The sequence below is a fragment of the Trichophyton verrucosum genome (genome assembly GCF_000151505.1).
Source record: "Trichophyton verrucosum HKI 0517 chromosome Unknown contig00345_1.f1.exp, whole genome shotgun sequence".
Lineage (NCBI taxonomy): Eukaryota > Fungi > Ascomycota > Eurotiomycetes > Onygenales > Arthrodermataceae > Trichophyton > Trichophyton verrucosum.
The window spans coordinates 173,919-195,052 of record NW_003315417.1 but is presented as its reverse complement, the minus strand read 5'-3'; the positions used below and the strand labels follow the sequence as shown (position 1 = coordinate 195,052).

General features: G+C 47.7%; 8 protein-coding genes across 8 annotated transcripts; 4 read left to right on the top strand and 4 right to left on the bottom strand.

The window, feature by feature from the left end:
- Positions 1-1,178: 1,178 nt before the first annotated feature.
- TRV_04408 (uncharacterized protein) lies at positions 1,179-1,792 on the top strand (the record flags this gene model as incomplete). Its single annotated transcript, XM_003021515.1, has 2 exons — positions 1,179-1,351; positions 1,471-1,792. 2 exons carry the CDS (start codon positions 1,179-1,181, stop codon positions 1,790-1,792), a joined length of 495 nt encoding a protein of 164 aa, XP_003021561.1.
- Positions 1,793-2,306: 514 nt separating this feature from the next.
- Positions 2,307-4,337, top strand: TRV_04407 (uncharacterized protein; the record flags this gene model as incomplete). The annotated part of the gene is made up of 1 exon (XM_003021514.1): positions 2,307-4,337. The coding sequence occupies one exon, from the start codon at positions 2,307-2,309 to the stop codon at positions 4,335-4,337; it is 2,031 nt and encodes a 676-aa protein (XP_003021560.1).
- Positions 4,338-4,406: 69 nt separating this feature from the next.
- Positions 4,407-5,336, bottom strand: TRV_04406 (uncharacterized protein; the record flags this gene model as incomplete). The annotated part of the gene is made up of 1 exon (XM_003021513.1): positions 4,407-5,336. One exon carries the CDS (start codon positions 5,334-5,336, stop codon positions 4,407-4,409), a length of 930 nt encoding a protein of 309 aa, XP_003021559.1.
- A 366-nt stretch (positions 5,337-5,702) lies between these two features.
- On the bottom strand, positions 5,703-6,183 carry TRV_04405 (uncharacterized protein; the record flags this gene model as incomplete). Its single annotated transcript, XM_003021512.1, has 2 exons — positions 5,703-5,878; positions 5,955-6,183. The coding sequence occupies 2 exons, from the start codon at positions 6,181-6,183 to the stop codon at positions 5,703-5,705; spliced, it is 405 nt and encodes a 134-aa protein (XP_003021558.1).
- A 229-nt stretch (positions 6,184-6,412) lies between these two features.
- TRV_04404 (uncharacterized protein) lies at positions 6,413-8,761 on the top strand (the record flags this gene model as incomplete). Its single annotated transcript, XM_003021511.1, has 3 exons — positions 6,413-6,655; positions 6,711-7,838; positions 7,892-8,761. 3 exons carry the CDS (start codon positions 6,413-6,415, stop codon positions 8,759-8,761), a joined length of 2,241 nt encoding a protein of 746 aa, XP_003021557.1.
- Positions 8,762-9,245: 484 nt separating this feature from the next.
- TRV_04403 (CP2 transcription factor, putative) lies at positions 9,246-11,718 on the bottom strand (the record flags this gene model as incomplete). Its single annotated transcript, XM_003021510.1, has 4 exons — positions 9,246-10,626; positions 10,698-11,216; positions 11,321-11,454; positions 11,629-11,718. The coding sequence occupies 4 exons, from the start codon at positions 11,716-11,718 to the stop codon at positions 9,246-9,248; spliced, it is 2,124 nt and encodes a 707-aa protein (XP_003021556.1).
- Positions 11,719-16,645: 4,927 nt separating this feature from the next.
- Positions 16,646-17,627, top strand: TRV_04402 (oxidoreductase, short chain dehydrogenase/reductase family; the record flags this gene model as incomplete). Its single annotated transcript, XM_003021509.1, has 3 exons — positions 16,646-16,857; positions 16,914-17,464; positions 17,521-17,627. 3 exons carry the CDS (start codon positions 16,646-16,648, stop codon positions 17,625-17,627), a joined length of 870 nt encoding a protein of 289 aa, XP_003021555.1.
- Positions 17,628-19,445: 1,818 nt separating this feature from the next.
- Positions 19,446-20,855, bottom strand: TRV_04401 (VHS domain protein; the record flags this gene model as incomplete). Its single annotated transcript, XM_003021508.1, has 2 exons — positions 19,446-20,663; positions 20,841-20,855. 2 exons carry the CDS (start codon positions 20,853-20,855, stop codon positions 19,446-19,448), a joined length of 1,233 nt encoding a protein of 410 aa, XP_003021554.1.
- Between the last annotated feature and the right edge of the window lie 279 nt (positions 20,856-21,134).

Sequence of the window (21,134 nt, the reverse complement as noted above, 5' to 3'; positions counted from 1 at the left end):
TGCAACCAGCTGCACGGCCGGAGCGAACCTTGGGAGGGAGCCGTGCCTGATCAATGCTGGCCCACTACCTGCAGCTGTCAGTTGTTTTCTTTTCTTTTTCTTTTTTGTCTTTTCTGCTCTTATACTTCGGGCTACAATGAAGACTGAGACAGAGCAAGGCTGATGATCCCTGAGCTGTCAACTGTCAAGTTCGGTCAGCTTCTTTTCTTTTTCCTGTTGGTTCCCTCTCTATTTACATTTCCGTCTCCTTCGCAATTTCCTCCACACCCATTTGACTTTGAAGGCGTTTGAGTTTGTGTCCCGTTCAAGTTCACTTTCGTTCTCGCTTAGCTTGCTGTCTATTGATGTTGATATTGATATCGAAGTTGAAGTCTGCTACATGCATGATCCCAACTGCATTGATTTTTTTTCTCATCTAACCAACCTGCAGCTCAAGAACATATTTTCTTTTCTTTTCTTTTTTGACAGTACAACCCGCCTGTCTGCAGGTTGAATGAGGCTGCCTACCTACCTACTTACCTCCTCCTTTCCCTTCCCTGACTGCCCTCCCTAGCTGCTGAGGACCATCGTATCCAACGGCTAAGCAGGGCCTAGTTGCTGTCTTCGTCCATGCAGATCAGGCACTTTTTGGCTTTCCCTTGACCGTCTGTCTGTCTGCTACGCCGCAGGAAGGGCCTCCAGCATGTCAATGGTCTAACAGTCTACCTGTTGACGTGGCTAGTCTGCTTTGCTCAACCATGGAAAGGCTGTGGACTGAATAATGAGTCAGGCATCACCACTTCTCCCTCCGCCAACAACTGCATCCTGCACCTCTAGCACTTCCACTACAACTTCTTTAGCTAGCTGCCTGCTGACGGCATCTAACTACTATCTGCATCAATTGCATGAGGCTTAAGCTCTCCACTTTCCACCTAGCTTGCCTACCCATGTCTTCTGCCTCACTTCTACCTAAGAGCCTCTATGCACGCTGCCTGACTGCGCCCCGTCTAGTCTAGCAATCACCATGGCTATCCATCGACGAAACCTGTCTACCAGGCCTACCAAGCAACCATGCTCCTGTCTACGGCGCATCACCCCCTTATCCTTGTCCCTGACGTCTCTAGTGTCTTACCTAAGCAGTAACTAGCTAGTTACCTCGGCATCCACAAGCCCCATATCAAGGAAGAACCCCACGTGACATGACGTCAGCACCTGCAGCAAAAGAAGGCGAGGGGGGAGAGAGGAGCATCGAAGCAATCAGGAAGACATCTATCAACAGCAACATCTATCTGTCTATCCAAACCGTCTATCAAAATAAAGACCTATCTTCCAAGCTTTCTAAGAGCACACTCCTAGAAGAGCCATCTATCAGGTGATCATCATGCTGCAACCTCGCCTCCTACGACCAAGTCTAGGAAGTCTGTCACTACTACCAAGTCTAAGACTACGTCGGACTACTGGAACAACAAGACAGGCCAGTAGTAACGCTAGCGACGGCATCAACACCGACCGAGGCGAGTACTCCAAGACAGGTGGGGATAGCGAGGTCGCTTCCCAACGAAGCGCCTACGACATCTGCTACCGCGACCCTGCCGACGTCCGGACAGCCTCTGACCGCGAGGAAGAAGCCAACGGCCACCGCGACCGGCGCCCACTGGAGGTCAGCCCCGCCAACAGGGAGGTCTCCCGCTTCACCGACGAAGGAGGAGGGCAGCACGACGAAGAAGTCCGGCCGAGCAGAAGGGTGTCGCCGCGCAAGGGCAAGCGGGTGGACTACGGGGGAGCCGACATCAGCACCCATCCCAGCAAATAATCCAACTATCTTCTCTGTACTCTTTTCTACATTCTTTACTACTCTTTGTTGTAAAGTATCTGCCATCTACAACTACTTATTACTGCTGCTTGCTTCTATATCAATCTACTTTCATTACCTTGATTTTTAGGGCTTAGGGCTAGGGCTTTCCCCTGCATTACTAATTTCCCCGTGCTGACTAAGATCACGCAATCCCCTGTTGAAATTTACAAAGCAGGAAAGCGCGCAGTTGGCCGAAAGCGGCAGGAGCAGTACGGGGTAACAGTGAGTAAAAACAGCTGAAGATGGCGTGATAGAAGGGAAAAAAAGGGCGCTTAGCAGCAGAGATGAGATGAGATAAGATGAGATAGATAAGGGGGAGGACTTCACTTCCTCCTCTTTACCTCACTCTTGACTCTCTCTCACTCTGCTGCTACCCCTTACTTTCTACACTCTCTTGCTCTTCACTCTTTCTACTATAATTTACCCCTAGCTGCGACTGTTGCCACCACTGCCACCACTACTGCGGCCTCCTATGACCTCTGCTATGGCCTCTACTATGCCATCTACCAGACTCGGGGCTGGTAGCCTCGCGTTGGGCTTCCTCGGCGAGAGACAGAAGCTCAAGAGAAAGAGAAGCGACAAGGAAAGAGACAGGGCGGCCAGAGTGATCGTACCGGTCAGGGCCCTGGGCTGTGTCAGGGCGAGTCTCGAGCAGGCTGCCTTACTCTCTCTGCCACTGGTGGTGCATCTGGTCGGAGAGGAAGACGACAGTGTCGAAGACAGTGATGCCTGCATCGAGTTGGCAGCAGAGCTGGGTGTGACCCTGATAAGCTGCCAGGAGGGAGACGAAAAGAAGACGACGGCATTGGCGGTGCAGGTTGCTCCGTCAATGGTGCTTCACAGAGATGCCTCGAAGATACCAGCCGAAGAAGATGCAGTCTATGACTTGCCGCAGACAACAGGGGGAGACATCAAGACCAGTAACAAGTACGAGTATCACGGGCCTTCGGATGCTGTCTCTGTGGTGGCTGTCTTTGGCCATGCTGCTGCCAGTGATGCTCTCAGGACGACGGGACTGTTGGTGGTCAAGACCTGGCCGGCGGGGGCAGACGAAATGGCAAAGGTCCTTCCAGAGACAATCAAGACCGTGGGGGTCCTTGGAGGCCAGCAGGAGTCCCTATTCAGACAAATGCTCCCTCTCGGCCTTGGAGTGGCCCTGGTAAGCCTGACCAGCAGGACCCTTGGTGACTTTACCGGAAGCGAGCTTGAACAACAAAAGACTGCCGAGAAGGAGGAGAAGATAGACATAGACGAAGAAGAACATGAAGAAGACAAGGTAACCGTTGAAGATGTTACTAAGGGACTTCTCTTCAAGGAGGCTCTTGGGGCAAAGACAACCTTACCAAAACTCCCAGCAAAGACCTACGCTGTCACCGTCAAGGAGAACCGCAGGCTCACTCCAACACACTACCACCGTCATATTTTCCATCTGGAGCTAGACCTGGGTGACTCTGGCTTGACATACGAGATAGGGGAGGCCCTGGGAGTACATCCCGAGAACTCTCCTCAAGAAGTGCAGGAGTTTGCTGCCGCGTATCCCTTAGATCTGGATGAGATAGTTAGCTATCGGACAGAAGAAGGTAGACAGACGCAGACAACCTACCAGGCACTCAGAAGGCTCGACCTTTGGGGCCGGCCGCCTAAGAAATTCTACCTCGACCTTAGCGAACATGCTACCAACCCCAAGGAGAAGGAGAGACTTGCTTACCTTGCATCCCCGGCGGGTAAAGACGAGTTCAAGCAGCGTTCAGACGTCGATATGTTGACATACGAAGACATCCTCCTAGAGTTCCCCTCGGCCAGACCTACATTCACCACTTTGGCGGCCATGGTAGGCCCCGTCAAACGACGAGAGTACTCCATTGCTTCCTGTCAACGCCTAGCACCCTCCATAGTGGCCCTCATGGTTGTCGTCGTTGGCTGGACAGACGGACGTGGCAGAGCTCGCTCGGGTCATGCATCTACCTACCTCTCCAGACTGTCCACCGGTGCCCCCCTGACGGTCAGCGTTAAGCCCAGCGTCATGAAACTCCCTACTGACCCTATGGCACCGCTCATCATGGCTGGACTGGGCACCGGGCTCGCTCCCTTCCGCGCATTTGTCCAGCATCGAGCCCTGGAGAAGTCTCTGGGCAAGGAAGTTGGTCCTGTGCTGCTGTATATCGGAGCCCGTCACCAGCGAGAAGAATACTGCTACGGCGAAGAGTGGGAGGCTTACGCTGCCTCAGGCGTCATCACTCTGCTTTCGACCGCCTTTTCACGAGACCAGCTACACAAAGTCTACATCCAAGACCGCATGAGACAGACTCTTCCCCAGATAGCCGATGCGTACCTCGCTAAGCACGGTTCATTCTACCTGTGTGGGCCAACGTGGCCTGTTCCCGACGTTACTGCTGTCCTTGAGGAAGCAGTAGCGTCCCTTTCCACAGATACCAAAATAGACACCCGCGCTGAGATGGACCGGCTTAAGGACCAGCACCGCTTCGTCCTGGAGGTCTACTAAACTCACTTTCGGATAATTAGTAACTTTTTAATACTTTTCTTCAAAAATTAGAATGATTTTTTTTCATGTTCATGTCTTTTTGGTCTTCCCGAATGCTCCCCCTTTAGCTCGCCGTAGTTCTAGTGCCCGCTTATATGGCGGTGCCGTTGGCTTCTGCACCGGATCCAGACTCACATGGTCCTCCGGCAATTCATACGACGCATCTGCGTCCCAACCGCTCACATCTCCACACGCCACGAAGCGCGCCATATACCGTTCCGTAGACGTAGTGCCCGTAATAGCCCGCTGCGGGCTCCCCTTGTAGTCTCGACACACCACGAATGCCTCAAGACTACTCGCCCGGCTGCTCCTGGGTTTCGCAACAACCACTCGTCCAAACACGCTCTTGAGCTGTGCATATAATACATCCACGTCCCGCCCTCTAAAGATCTTCGCCACAAACGTCCCACCCGGCCGGATTATGCCCATGGCCAGGTTCAGCGCCGCATACAGCAACTGACTCTGCACGTATATATCCAGATCATGCAGGCCAGTAACGTCGGGCGCTCCATCAGACAGTACCAGGTCGACTTTCTCTTCCTCTCCTTCATCGTTGAGGGCATTTAGGAGCAATGGCACCGTGCTCGGATGCGTGATATCAGCCTGTAAAGTGGTGATACCCTCCAGCGGCGCCATGGGCTGTAAATCCACTGAAACAATCTTCACATCTCTCCGCGGCCGCACCTCCTCGGCGACACCCCCCGTGCCACCTCTGTCTAGCTCGTATTGTCTCCTACCGAATGACTCTCCGCGAATTAGCACACGGCTGAGCACCTGGCTCCAACTGCCTGGTGCAGCACATAGGTCGACCACGCGCCGCACGCTATCGGGGTCAGAGTGGGCGAATAAGTCGAATTCCTCGTCAAGGTGGATGAGTTTGAAGGCCGAGCGGGCGCGCCAGTTTTGTTCTTTGGCCAGACGATAATAGGCGTCACGTTTGTCCTTGGAGGATTTCCCCATGGCTGGCCGTCACCGTAAGCTACGTGCTGTCAATGCTCGTTGGGTATTCAACCACCGTCTTCGTAGGCGACTGTGATAGGTATCTGTCTTATCTCTTGTTCAAATATGGGTTGTCGCGAATTGTGATATGGAAGATGATTGGTCGGCGAAGAAAATGCCCTCCATGATCCGATTAGGCTTAGCGTCCATTAATGCCGAGGTACCGTATCTTCGAGCGTTGTTTAATTTGCACATCTCCTTAACTATACACTCAGGGGCTCTTCAGAATCCTCCGTGTTTTTAGCCCGCTTGCTAGCCTTAAGGACCAGGTTAACGTCAGATGTACTATGTTTCCCTTTTATAGCCCACAATAATCTATTAGAGTTCTTATAATCCATATCCATATCCACCGTCCCAGTCCCAAGAAGCAGCTTGACTACTGTGTCGATATTCTGCAGCCCATAAGAGAAGCGTTTCGCTAAATTGAGAGTTCTCAGAGTTAACATCTACCTTTCCGGTCTCAAGAAGTAGTTTGGTGACTTCCACACGCCCCATTTCTGCAACTAAGCATAGCGGTGTCCGACAAACATCAGACCTGGAATCTATATCAGCCTTTCCAGACTCAATAAACAGGTTTACAACTCTCATCATGGCCATTTTTTGCAGCTTTTGATAAAGGAGTTTGGCCAGAGACGGTCTCCTTAAAATCCACTTCCACCTTTCCAGTTTCAAGGAGCCGGACAGTCTGGTGATGCCCCTTTTCTGCAGCCCATGCCAGAGGTATTTGACCATACTCGGAGTCCCTGGAATCAATATCCATATCTCTAGCCTTAAGAAGTAGTTTAACAACTTCTGCATGTCCATTCATTGGGGCCAATAGCAGTTAGGTGGTTTGAATTCGCTTTTTCAGTCTTTAGGATAGTGATGACGAATAGGAAGTCATGATGACTAATAAAATAAATTTTAGAGTTTCCCATGATAGATAAGATAAGATGACTTGGCGTTGACTTTTCTTCCCTCTCTTTTATTGACAACGACGTGGGTGATAAATAATAGCAGGCTACATATATTACGAGCATCGGGTTGTTAATGCTGCCATGGCAAACAAAAAAAGGCAGACGAAACCGGTGGAACCACCGAAGAAGCGACTCAAGACTAACAAGTCTGATAAAAGCAGCGGTACCGCTCTGACAGAAGAAGTTACCAACATCAATGCGTTGAAATGGCAGACCGTGCAGCCTCCTGATATTCTTGAGGATGCAGAGGGTTTCTACGGCCTTGAGGAGATAGAAGGAGTAGATATTGTCAGGCCTGCGGATGGGGAGCAGTTGAAGTTTTTGGTTGGTCATTACGGTCCTTGGTGAGAACGGCGTTGTATGCTAACGTTATGAGTAGGCTGCGAAGAGCAGTATTAAGACCGGCGACAACGAGGAATTGGATGATGATGACGATGGAGAAGAGTGGGAGGGTTTCAGTGACGAGGTCGAGCAACAGCCCGAGCCAGAACAATCGTCTTTCAAGTCAACGGAAAACAAGAAAAAGAAAGATAAGAAGGAGAGAGAAAAGCCCAGGCAAGAGAAAGGCAATACTAAGGTCCAATCGATACCCTTCAGCGTCCTGAATGAAGCCAATGATGAGGCTGACGTTGATGTTTCAGCCTGGGATTCCCTTGATTTACGTCCAGAGCTCCAAACAAGCCTCTCCCGCTTCAAGTTCGCCCAACCAACTCCCATTCAAAAGGCAACCATACCCGAAATTCTGGGCGGACGGGATGTTATTGGTAAAGCAGCTACGGGTTCGGGGAAAACACTTGCTTTTGGCCTGCCAATACTACAGTATTTGCTAAACAGACAAGAACAACGCCCTTCCACCTCATTAACTTTATCGAAGTCCGGTGATAAAAAGCCAGTAGCGCTCATCCTCTCGCCTACCCGCGAATTAGCACATCAGCTCGTCAAGCACCTGAAAGAAGTTACCAGCTCCGCCCCTAACGTTGATGCATACATCGCCTCCGTTACAGGTGGGCTATCTGTGCATAAACAACAACGCCAGCTCGCCGAAGCAGACATCATAGTCGGAACCCCCGGCCGGCTCTGGGACATGGTTAGCTCCACTCCCCAGATCCTCACCAAGTTGCGGTCCATCAAATTCCTTGTAGTCGATGAAGCAGACCGGCTACTTAGCGAGGGCCATTTCAAGGAAGTTGGGGAATTACTTTCTGCTCTCGACAAGACGAGGACATCTGATGAAGATGTTGACGAAGCCCCCGAAGAGGAAGAAGAGCTGGGTGGCAGACAAACGCTAGTCTTTTCTGCGACATTTCAAAAGGGGTTACAGCAGAAACTCGCGAAAAGAGATCATTCATTCCATGATAATCTTCTGGATAAAAAGGAGTCGATGGAGTATCTTCTCAAGAAACTCCGATTTAAGGATGAGAAGCCTCGTTTTATCGATGTCAATCCCGTCTCGCAGATGGCAGATAACCTCAAAGAGGGTATAATCGAGTGCTCTGCTATGGAGAAGGTGACTTTAAACCCAAATATTGTTTTAGAGATCGTCATGCTAACGTTCATTAGGATCTTTATCTCTATTCAGTGCTGCTCTTCTATCCAAAACATCGCACCCTAGTCTTTACTAACTCTATCTCCTCCGTGAGAAGACTAACTCACTTCCTCCAAAACCTCAACCTCCCTGCCCTCTCCCTGCATTCTTCTATGGCCCAAAAAGCGCGTCTTAGGGCGGTTGAACGTTTCTCTTCCCCTACAGCCGACCCTTCCCCTATCCTCATTGCCACCGATGTTGCTGCCAGAGGCCTAGATATGCAAGGCATCGACCTAGTAATCCACTACCACGTCCCCCGCACAGCAGATACTTATATCCATCGATCTGGCCGCACCGCCCGAGCCTCAGCATCTGGAAAATCGATACTGATATGTGCCCCTGAGGAAACCGCAGGCGTAACCCGCCTCGTCGCCAAAGTTCACCACACACAAAAACGCAAGTCTTCGTCCAAGGACGTTCAGCTACACTCCATCCACCTTGACCGCGGAATCGTAACCCGTCTTCGCCCACGCGCAAACCTCTCCAAAAAGATAACAGAATCCACCCTCGCCAAGGAGAAAATCTCCTCTGAGGCGGACTGGTTACGATCTGCCGCCGAAGACCTGGGCGTAGACTATGACAGCGAAGAATTCGCTGAGCAAGAGTCGAAGAGTCGTGGTCGAGGCAGAGGCGGTGGGCGCCAGGCTAAGGAAAGACAGGCAAGCAATGTCTCCAAGGCGGAGATGGCGAGGCTACGTGCCGAACTACGTGATCTTCTTTCTAAGCGGGTCAACCTGGGTGTCAGCGAGCGCTATCTCACGTCCGGCAGAGTAGATATTGATGCTTTACTCAAAAGTGAAGGGAACCCTGCGTTCTTGGGGCATGTCGAGAAACTAGATTTTTAATCAGACTTCTTCTCGAATAGCAGCATATTGTATATGACCTCCATTTGTTTTATACATATATATATTCGCCATCGTACCTGGCGGCTCTTCCTCCGTAAGCGGTATTAAATAAAAATTACGCTCATTGAACAACATTACAATATTACATACAATAACCGCTGAAATAGGTGTAAATATCAATTAGTCATCAATACCATGTGTTTTCCGTTAACCGTCGCTAAACTTCCAACATAAAACCATCCAATTCATTTCCATCTTCGTTTTAAGCCAGCCCGAGGACCGTCCAAGAGAAAGCCTGGGGCTGTCTCTAGCACTGAACAGAAGCCGACGACATTGCCATGTATCATCATGCGTAGACTCGACATTAACGACCCTATATAAACGCTTATGCATTCCATAGCCACCAATCGCTTTCCCAGCTTTTACCGATCCAACAACTATCTACGTTGCAAATTGTTTCTAATGCTAACAGACAAAATCATACCTATAGCTCCTGCGCTGTGTCCGAATCAAAATCCATATTAACGTCCAAAGGCTCTTCATGCACTTCCAGAAAATCGAACAATACTCCTTTTCCCTCCGGCAGTGCTTGCACTGCAAGGTCATCGGCAACAACACTCAGCCCATCCTCGTGGATCAACAGAGTGTGTACCTTGCCCGTCGTCTTGAATTTCCACTTCTTCACCAGGGCGTCGGTGAAGGCTTTCGCTGTTAGCTGCTGGATATATATTGCATGAAAGTAGCCTTCATTCCCCTTGTTATTTTGCCGTCGTTGCACATAAAAACAATATTCTAAAGAAAATGTAAGTATGGAAGCTAGCAAAAGTGATACATTGAGGTAAGGTATATATTTACTTGGATCTTTCATTGAAGCCTTGCTCTCCGTTTCGGCGTCTGGCCCAAGGGCATCAGCACTAGTCCGTCGTGTATCCATCTCCAAAGGGAACAGGTCCATGTCATCTTGAGGCTCTCCCCTAAGATTAAGGATGCTGACTTCCCGCCTGGACATAGTCTTATCCGTCAACCGCTTCAGCTCCATACGAAGATCATCCTCAAAGGGCCCTTTCATTGCAAGGTCCTGGCCATATGACCATGGGATTTTGGAGCATTTCCGTGTCTTTGTCGTGGACTCGTTTCCAGTGATCAGCGCAGAGCCATTGCACCTTTTTCGCTTGCCGCCATTGGAAGGTCCCAGTGTAGCTTCGGAGATCTGTTCCTTCACCTGTTGAATAAGCTTCTTCACATGGATAAGGTCATTTGAAAGCTTCCTCTCAGCCCCATGATCTCGAAATAGCTTGACTTTACAGTAGCTAATTTCAGAGTAGTCTGACGCTCCAGGCATCTCGTGAGAAGATGAAATCGCCTCCGTCTTTGCACAGAGTCTGAGGGGAACTCCCTTCACTCCCTTGGAATAACTAAAACTCGTCGACACAAAGTTGAATCGAACGTATATGGCGCAGTCTCGCCGATTGTTAATCTGATGAGGCGTCCATATTACCGAAAATCCATCGAGGCTGTTATGTTCGAGTTGAACTTGCCGATACCGAGGCTGCAAATCTTCGCCCTGACTGTGCGGTACATATTCAACTGCCAGCAGTGTGCTCTCACTCTGATAAGCCCTGTTGGCACCACGGCCCTCTTGCCATAATTTCCAATAGCTCGCTGGCTTTAAACGTTGTTTCTCGTCGTCAAAAGTTATCCGTACAGTGGTACGATACTTTGTAGGATAATGACCAAAGTCCGAGACACCGGCATCAGATACGGTCAATGTGTATATCTGGCCTTTGTTAAGGTAGGTTATGGGTATATCATCTGGACCCTGCACCATTGCAGTGGCTGCATGCAACGTGGAGTGAAACCGGAAACTAGACAAAATACCCCAGAGTTAGCGCGCCAAATTACCATATTCTGCCGGGCATTGGAAGGAGCTACTCACTCATCACCAAAGTCAGAATTCCTGGGGGAACCTGCTGACTCCCTATGACCATTAGCTGTCACACCAGCTGCGTCACGGCCAAGGTGCAAACCATCCGTAACATTCGGTACGTTGCTCAAGGTACTGAGGTCCGGCATGCCGTGAAGAAGGGTGGCGGGTGCATTGATATTGCGCTGTTCAATTTCACACGCCGAGATGCCCGTTTCAAACGACACTGGCATTTGTGGCAAAGCAGCCGCCGAGTCCACAGCGGAGTGTGATAGAGACTGGTCCATAGACGAAGTGCAAGGTATCGTATTTGAATCCACAGCATCAAATGTTACTGGCTGGGTTAAAAGATCAATGGAACGATTTTTATCAGTCAATACTTCTTCAGGAGTCTTGCAGGGGTTGCAGGATGGGGATATATTGGTAAATGTCGAGAAAGGGACGTCGTCGGGGTACACAAGTGGCTGGGTCACTGCCAGCTGGTCAAGCTGGACTTTTAATGCAGGATTATATAAATTAGAGCCGTCCGGTCTGCATCAGGAGCCTTATTAGCCCGTCACCAACATACGCGAGGATGACCTGAGATGATGAAAGGGGCCGCTGTCTTGTAGCGCTGGCGAGTCCATGCGACTAACCTCTGACATGGTAGCTGTTTGAGGGAGGGACTTGGTATAAATGCTTTTGAATTCTTTGAGTCGCCCGCTTTGAAATTGGCGCTTGCATTGGGGTATTTCTGTCTAAAGTGAGTGTATAAGGCCTCGTCTGGCTTCTGTGAACTTCTTCTATGGTCATATCGACGGCTAGTTAATTAACCTATCATGCAACAGACATTCAGTGGGAGGCCAGTAGCCCTTTCATAAGTACGTACCGACTTCTTAGCATGATGCAGGCGTATGTTGAATAACCCCTAGATATTGCTCAAGTTTAATCAGGCGTGAAGTACTTGGTCAAGATCCACGAAGAAGTTCGAGATCGATTCAAATGCCATACCCCATGCATATATATAGTGGGACAGGCCGCCAGCAGTTCCCATGGCAGCTGAACCTAAGAATCTATATAATCAACGTATGACGGAATGTATATTTCCTTCGTTCTTCTCCAGAACGCTAGTTAGCTATTATCTATCCGATCCCAAGCAAACTGCTCCGCAAATGGTTACATCCATGCAACTGATCCACAGAGACAAAGCATATCAGAGAACAGATCTGCACCGGGTGCAGAAACATTGCGTCACTAAATAGGGCTCCGAACGTCCATTTGTCACTTTTGAACGGAGTAGACCGTTTGTATCTCATGGGAGGACCATGTAGACGTGCTGAGCTAAACCGAGACGCGGCCGGGCAACCCCTTGCAATAGGGTGAATCCGAACTTTGATACAGTGAACTTTCCCCTTAGTTAATAATGAGCTGCATCATTTAGTTGCTTGTCTACGGATCTTGCTTCCAAAAGAGACCAAACGTCATTTGGCAGATGCTCGATGTTGGCTGTACCTTCGTCCCCACGGTACCCGCATCTTAACACCAGCTACAAACCATCCATTCTAGGAGAAAGGTACATGAAGAAAAAAGAAAAGAAAAGAAAAAGTAGGCGAGGATGAATATATAAATCTCGCAAGGTCCATGCATAGGTAGAAGCCATCGGGTATTGAGATCAAAATAACGCTTAACCAGGCCGATTTAGCTCTAATACAACATCGCGTGTCGCCTGTAGTCGTATCTCCAGAGAGCTATGATCCGTGACACCTGAGGGAGCAGGGCATAAGGTTGTAGACAGACTAGGAATGGGGCCGATCGGGAAACGAAGGACCCGCGTGTGTTTCGAGAAACAGGCTGCATGAAGTGCATAGAAGCGGATCAAGGTAGTCATAAATGGATCTTCGGCTCAGGAAAACAAACACCTTGCACTTACTATGTGTAAGTATAGCTCCACGCTTCCCCTCAAGTCAAAATACATGTCGGGTTAGCCCTTGCCCAAGCTCCCGTGAACGGGTTACAACTTGATGCTCCTTATGACTTTTGTGACTACTGCAGCTTTTTCCGTTCATATAAAGATCTTTGGACGCTATATTGGGGTTGATATTGGATTTGTGCATAATGAGTTTCCTGATATAGGTCCCGATGGTACGGAGTATGTTTTTTTTGTTGTGTCAGGTTATTGCTGCTGTCTTGGTTCAAACAATATGCACGCGTAAGCCGGCGCATAATAAGCCTTCCAATCACTATCACATGGAGCCGTCTTCCAGCTAGACGTTTTCGAGCACCAAATGCCGTCGCTGTAAGTAACAAAGTTAGGTCGGTGACTATCCCCACATAGACCTAGAACAGTCAAGGTATCCTGGAATCTAGGAACTACGAGAGCTGAAGAGCTGAGGTGATTTTCTGTCTTTTTGCCCCTTGTTTTCAAACGGCAAGAGAATGCCACGTTCGATTGTAGAACCCTTTAGACCAGGATATCTTTCTTGATAACGTCACAAGTGGTTCAGCTTCAGTTTGACTGGTTTTAAGGTTGAAGAATCAGCCTTGTACAGGGGTTGCCAGTTAATTAAATAACACCAATTGGTCTGTTGATACCAAAGGGTGTGTAGTACGGTGTAAACAAATGGTTCGTGCCAAACACAGCGCAACCAGAGCCCCTCATGAACCGACAATACAAATACCGCACGCCAGTGGAATAGCCTTCTCGCAAGAGGAACTAATAATTAGCCTCGGCGTTCAAGACACTTAGGGCTTCAGTTTCTGGGTCTCTCGTCGAGCTACATGGCCTGCTCCCTTGCCGGTCCCAGCCCGAATGTGGGCATATCGGAGCTCCAGTCCGCAACTCTGCTAGACGTGAAATTGGGACAGGGATCCTCGGCCACACTCTCTGGCTTCTGACTGGGTGAGGGGTTTGAGAACTGAACCAGAACCTTGGCTGGAGGCTGTCAGCAAGAAAACCCACAGTGGAGGGCCAGTGATGGCTGGGGCCACTGGGGCCAGGGGTAATCAGTAGTACAGTATTTCGAGTTGGATATCGTAGGGGTGCAGTTATGGATCAGGGCTGGTGAAATAGCAACCGCTCCTGGATTCCATCATGGTCTTGACACTGGAACAGCACAGAAGGGGCTTAAAAGGCCGATGATCTCGAAGAGGGTACCGTAAAGTAGAGTACGTGGGATAAAGCAGGAAATGTCCGCCATTGAGCATGCATCATGACGTTCCATATCACTCAAGCCGGTGTTTGAAGTCAAGAAAAAAACCAACCTTGTCCAAGGCCGCCTCGGCTTGGCGGGGTTCCCATTACTAATAGCGTTCGTTCTTAGTAATGAAACAGGGGATTATGTAACAAAACGAGAACCACTCTCGGCTTTTCTCCACAAGCGCGCGCTAGGCTATTTTTGGCGTCAAAACTTGGCTCCCGGCTTGGCATCCGCCCTTCCTGCCCAAAGCTCCCGACGCGCCCCCCCGCATCCCACGTGTCGATGGCCAGTGCCTTCAAGATTCGCACAGCTCCTGACTCTCCCGAATCATCCTGGCAGCAAGACAATGAGCAGATATCAGTGGCAAACACTGCTTTCCCGAAATCTAGCATATGGAGCCTCAGAAATCTGCGTCTTCTTCTATGTTGTTTTTTATTAGTGGAGTTATTCATTCTAGACCTCTCCTAGGATGGCGCAGTTTGCGTGGAACAGGGCTACCCAAGAAGTATGACTTCATATGCGAATATTATTAAAGAGAGGGGGGGAGTCGATTACTACCGATTTGGAATCCTCTATATGAGGAAGTAAACATCCCCATAATTATTACGTATGTATGACTTCATAGTGCTCTAGTATTCCTTTGTACCTTTACCCGTTTTCGTGAGCAAGTGTCCGCGCTTGTCAGGCCACTTTTACCTTCGAAACTCATAGGAGATCAAAGGTGAACTCCTCTGGTAACAGTTATTGCCTCAATTTTGGATATAAAGAAGCCATGGAGAAAGCCAGTAATGATTGTTTTTAGACGCGGATAATGTAAACAACAATTCGCTGAGAACCAACATATTGTGAAACAATAACCCTCAGCAGCCCACAACAGCCCCACGCTACGCCTCACAATGCCTCAATACAGACAGGGACAGAATGTTCTATATAAGCCTGTGGGAGGTTCGTATCACGAGCCCAATTGTTCCTTAAATCTTGTAATGCTTCTAATGTAATGCTGTAGGCCCCGAGTCTCATACCTCGGAGAGTGTTGGTTGCATCATGTCTGTCCTGACGCAACCTGGGACTCAAGCGGGGCGTAACGTCGATGCGAGCCGGTCTCATCCCCGTTATGAGGTAGGATACTACCCTACAAAAGCAGAGGTTGTGAGCTAACAGTAAACTGCAGATTGAAAACCAAAACACTGGAAAGTCGACCTCGGTTTATGAGGAAAATATTTTGGGCACTGTTTGAGGCAGTGATAGCTACAAAAAGACGCAAAGCTTTGATACCAGGGCTATCACACTTAACCTCTCATTATAGTTGTTAGCTATATAACTCCTACACTCGTTAACATTATAAAAAGTATAGTTGGTTCATAGAACCCCCAACAAATACTATCCTTGGTTCTTGGTTTTGCTCATATGAATTTCCTATGTTTTTGGTTACAATTACACCGTAGACATGATATATGTATGACCGACTAGAAGTTGCTACCGTATCAATTGATCCCGCTAGAAAGGCAAATATTGATTATTAACAAAAGTCAATGGGCTATTTGTAGGTAATTTCACTTGAACTATATTTCAAGAGCCTCGAGAATGCGGCATACCGGTTTACTCTGCAGCTCCAGATTCTATCAAAGTCAAAAGGCCGACATCAGCCTTGTGTAACCGAAAATCATACTCAAAAACGCTACTTAAGCCCAAAGACTAAAAAATATTCCAACTTTTTTACATTTTAAAGAAATAATGAAGATAAAAATGTGTAACTATTGCTTGACGATCACTGTGCTGAGGAATTTTGGAGCTATCAATTATCTGTCTACCATGAGGGCATTGCAATATTAATCATAACCATAGAGGTTAGAGGATATCGGAAATATTAACGATTAGGCTGGTTGAAGTTGCTGCTGTTTGCGGTTCCGCTTATGAATATAGAAACATGGTGTTTGCTCCCGCAAGCAGTGAGCGCATTGAGGATAACTCCGATCGCACACTATATTAACACGCGTACATGTAGTGCAGGGAAATTTGGACCGTTGGATAACGATATCTGGAGCAAAAGATGCAGATTCTGCAGCGGTATTAGAAACAATAATGTTCCTTAATTAGGTAGGACGCACCGCGCATACCAGGTGCCTGTGCAACATCACACGTTTGGTTTGGACTTATGTCCCTCACTCGAAACAAGTACTGGAAGAGCTTAAACATCACTCTTTCAAATCACATCGAGACGTTCTTTTCTGATGGGATAGAATTTCTAGATAGAACTTCACAAGGCTAAGATTGAGTGCTTGTGTATATGGTATTTCACTTAGTTTAGTCATTTATTGGCAAGGAATGAGGGAGCACCTTCGGGTGAGTGTCTCTCCATTCTCTCTATTTATCATGGAGCAGCTGATTTTTGCCAAGTATGTGCAGCCATGTGTAACTAGTTAATTATGACGTGCGGCTCGACTACTAGGCTGGGGATCGGCAACCTTAGTTATCCAGTGTCAATCAATCCCAACAATTTAATTTAGCTTTGACATTTATGTGATCCCAAGGATGCAGATAATTACATCATCAGACACACCTCAACCAAGGTCTCCTACCAAGTATGATACCCGGTAACGGGGACATTTCGAGATTGGTAGCCCCTATGATTTCATAGAAAAATTGATTCGCATAGATATATATAGCTCCCTTATTGAAATGTATGTGTGAACAATTAGAATTGAATTTAACAGTAGATCCTGTTCTCTACAATCTTTAAAAAAAAAAAAAAAAAAAAAACTAGACGAGAGGGTTTGATGTACCATGACATCTACGCAGGATCTCACTCAAAACCGACTCTTCGATGTCAAGGGATTCATTGCGGTGGTGACAGGTGGTGGATCCGGCATTGGTTTGATGGCAACCCAAGGGCTTGTAGCTGGCGGTGCACGCGTCTATATCGTTAGTCGCCGCAAAGAAGTCTTGGATGATGTGGCAAAGAAGTACTCGCAAAAAGGGCCAGGGGAGGTTTTTGGGTATATTATCACCATATAAAGAAACCTGATAATGATGGAAACTAATGTTTGATTAGCATCAAGGCGGACATTAATGATCCCAACGATATTGAAAACCTCGCAAAGGAATTAGAGGCCAGAGAACCGAAGGGAATCAATATTCTTATTAACAATGCAGGAGTAACCCAAGAGGCAGAGAAAAAGGGTCATGCATCATCGGTTGACTACCATTCCGCGGACTCGGTGCGCTCCTGGCTTGAAGGCAATGGAAGAGATGTTTGGCAGCAAACGTTAGCTTCAAACTTGATATCACATCATTTTGTCACTGCAAGGCTTATTCCGGCTCTAGATAAGGGAAGTAGTATCGTCCCAGGGCATTCTTCTTCTATTATAAATATCTCCAGTATCTCGGGGACGGTTAAATCGACATCAGCAGGCCAGTATGCCTACGCCGCAAGCAAAGCAGCATTCACGCATCTGAGTCGCCAGCTGGCACACACACTATATCCACTCCGTATTCGGGTCAATTGCATTGAGCCGGGTTTATTCCCTAGCGAAATGACTACCGGGGGCTCTGACGAGAATCAAAAATCAAAGATAGAAGGCGCGGGCAGCAAATTCCCAGCAGGTATATTCTCTTTTCTGCTTTCCGTGGATTGAATGGAGACTTAGAAGAATAAATAGGTCGAACTGGCCAGGAAGCTGATATCGCAAGCGCTGTGTTATACCTTGGCAGCCGTGCTGGCACATTTGTTAATGGAGAAACAATTCACGTAGACGGAGGTATGTAAAACGGCTAGTTAACTAAAATAATCGTGACGTTATCGCTGGCTAACAAGGTATAGGAGCCTTACTCCAGTCACCCTCCACTGCATGAAGAAGAGTGATTGATTGAATGGGCTTCCCAAAAAGTTAAGGATATGAATGATTAGTTGGTAGTTATATATAAAATTGGAATTCCTCACCAGCGACTTTCCCATCGACTCTTTCAACTGTGCAAGGAAGCTTGAAGGCTTCAGAGTGGTCGAAATAGAGTTCTGGTCTACGCCTATATAGGTAAAATACCCTGCGGGTAAACGCTTTCCCGAGTATTCTGAAACTTTAATTTAGCCTCGAAGTTAAAATTTCTATCCCATTGCCCTGTAGATGGAATATGGATAGGATGATTGACAGTATGATGAACGGAAATGAGAGCCACTTTAGAACCTATTCAGCTTTGTAATTACAATTTCAGCCACCCATGTTGCATCTTGTCTGCCTTTTCAAAAACAGCAAGGCCAGCTGGGGCTTAGAGCTAACTCTAGACCTTGGTGAACATGGAAGTTGTGACAGGAAAGAAATGTTATATGAAAGTGCTCAGGCTTTCTCAAGGAGCTCTCATCAATAATCAAATAAGGGGCTTCTCCCTGTATCCCTATGTGAGTAGGGTCATAATACGTGAGTCGCGTCTATTTCATACAAAACACGGTATACCGGGGATATGAGTGCGAATATCAAGTTACATACGAGGTTGATAGAAGCGTTTCGAAGTATTTGAAGGAGAAGCCCTAACATATTACCGGGACGCCATTTGCAAAGTAAGCAATTCACTGTATGGTTCCTGAATGACCCATGTCCCGGACTACAACACAAAGTTGGGTTATCAAAAGTGCATGAATCTCAGTCGCTTGTTTGAGTACAATTTACGCTAGGGCTTTTATGGACCGAGTCTTCTTCGGACAAAGACCATGACCTGTTTCGCGTACGACTGATGCCAGCAGTAGAGTATGTTGCTGCAACCACCCTGTCACGGGGTACTGGTCGTGGAGTCTGGTACGTATAAGGGTTGAAATCGGGATATTTCCTAGCTGACTTTCCGAAGCACATAGCGAAAATAAAATAAAATAAATAAAAGCTTCGTTATGTGTGCCGTTTTAAACAATGTGGAGGATACCGGTGCAGCCGTAAGTATAGATCAGCAAAGCCGGGAGTACCTGACAGCGACGTATCGTTGTGTAGACTGGTTCCACAGATTAGTCCTTGTTAGTAGCTATATAAAGTATTGAACACTGTCGTTTGTTTGCTGGGGATTTAGAATGCCATACTTTTATGTAGGTGACTGTAATTATCAGCCAACATACAACGTAGGTGTAGCTCAGGAATGCTTTCAATGGTTGATGAATAATGGTTTTCAAAGAGGGTTATGGGAAGAAGTAGTAGGGGAAATCCCTCTCCTTAAATAGCTACTTGCACATATTCTGCAACCCAGTAAAATATTAACATGTACGTATCGAACGTGAAAATGTTGCCTATCATCTGGTAGGCTTCGTTGAAGGTGATATGTACCAGCTTGTAAGAACTCAAGAACTGGATGCGTCATAATAACCAGCAGGAGGGATGTTTTCGCCACCGTAAGACACTTTCAAGAGGGTATTTCTCAAAGTCGTAAGGCGCGATATGAGCTGTGGGTAAAATGGGCCTAGATTTTTCGACCAATTAGGTGTTCAGTATGATGGCAGAATAAGTAGTATAAAGGACCACAATGATAACAGCCAGCAGGAGAGCTACACTTCTCGCCTATGTGAAGGGGTTAGCAGTGGTGTTGAAGCTGGGTAAAGCAGACCTAGCACTTACCAGGTCATCCCAGATTTTTCCAAAGCTGGAGTACTGATGGCATTCCTGTCGCCAAATGGGTTGTTAATGTCATCATCCTCTTCTGACTGTTCGCTCTCGCTTTCCAGATCGTTGTATTTATCAACCTGTAAGGTTGGTACGGTCTGTGGGCGTGGTGGTTTTGCTGGGGGTAAGCCTTGAGTATTTGCATGAGCTGAATCTAGTTCCTCCTCGCTATCACTGTCATCATCCACACTTTTATCCATGACTTCAAACGCTAGGAGGGCGTTAATGATTTCTTCATGGCTATGAATCAGGATCCCAAGATAATTTTCGTCAAGTTTGTGGATGAATTTAAGGAGCTCAGACCGGAGCACTTTACACTCATCAACCCGGCGCATGACCTCTTTATCCTGGCTAACACGCATCGTCTCGCGGTTGACAAGCTTCATAGCGTTTTCTAGACGGGTTATTGCGAAACCTACATCCGCAACGGTACGCTTTATGCGAGCAACATCCTCATCAGAGGCCTTAGCTTTAGCCTTAGCATGTCTATCTGTTATACTGTTTCCAGTTGATGAATGCTTTTCCGATTTTTGCTTATTCTTCTTCTTTGAGTCGAAAAGTGATTTGGAATTGGAGGATGAAGATGGAGTGGTCGAGCTTAAGGTTCTTGACGGTCCGTCGCCTGCGACTATAGAGACAGAGTGACCCAAAGGTTCTTCAGGTGAGTCTTTGAGGATATTCGAGTTTTCGGGACCAGCACGTTTTTTTCGTTTAGGGAGTTGCTTATAAAGGGCAGTGACTCGCTCCATCCCAGCAACACCTTTGAACGACACTGCCCATTGAGAGTATAGTTGCTGACATTTCTCCTTGACCGATGCATCGGTATGAGGGTCAGTCGCGATGACCCTCAGCCGTTCAAGGAGTGGCTCGTCGGCAAAGCTTCTGTGAAATCTTTCTCCGGCATTTTGTATGAGAAAGTCGAGGATCGTGAGAGCTCTCAGTTGACGATGTACATTGCCATACTTCCTGCAAGAAAATGTGTTAGTCATGAAATTGAGCAGTGCCCTTCTTTCCCTTCCAATAGACAAGAATAGAACTACGAACAGCTTCTTCCTCAAGGCGCGACTAGCTTCTGAGGGTCCGCTGGCCTGCAGGCGGATGACCTCGATCAGGTCTGGAATGCCGCTCCAGTCATCAACTTCGTATTGTTCGGCAGTGAGACTATCTATCTGCACCGTTATCGCCGTGTACGGTTTTTTCTAAACCCAAAAGGAATGAGTTAGCAACCGTAATGACTACTTCCTCCCATCGGCACTTCACGCATAGATACAGACACTGCACTTTAAGTACAGTATCTAGAAAGCAAAGGTAACCAGTAGCTGTGGAAGGAGAAGGATTATATATACCGATCCTGAAAACATGGCTATGCAGTTCCTGGCCTACCACCTGCTAGTCGGTGCGGGGATTTCGGGGATGGGGATGCGTTGGAATAACAAGGTCTTTGTAGCGTCGCATCAAGACGTGCCTACAACCAATAAAATAAACATACGCCTAGTCCAGGCACTGTCATGCAAAGAGATTCTGATGGCGATATCCAGAGGAAGCGAAGAGAAGCAGATACACACGCAACAACAGTTCTTCTTTCTCCCGCATTTGGTTTCTTCACGACGTTTGAGGCTGTGAATGAATGACGTCTTGCT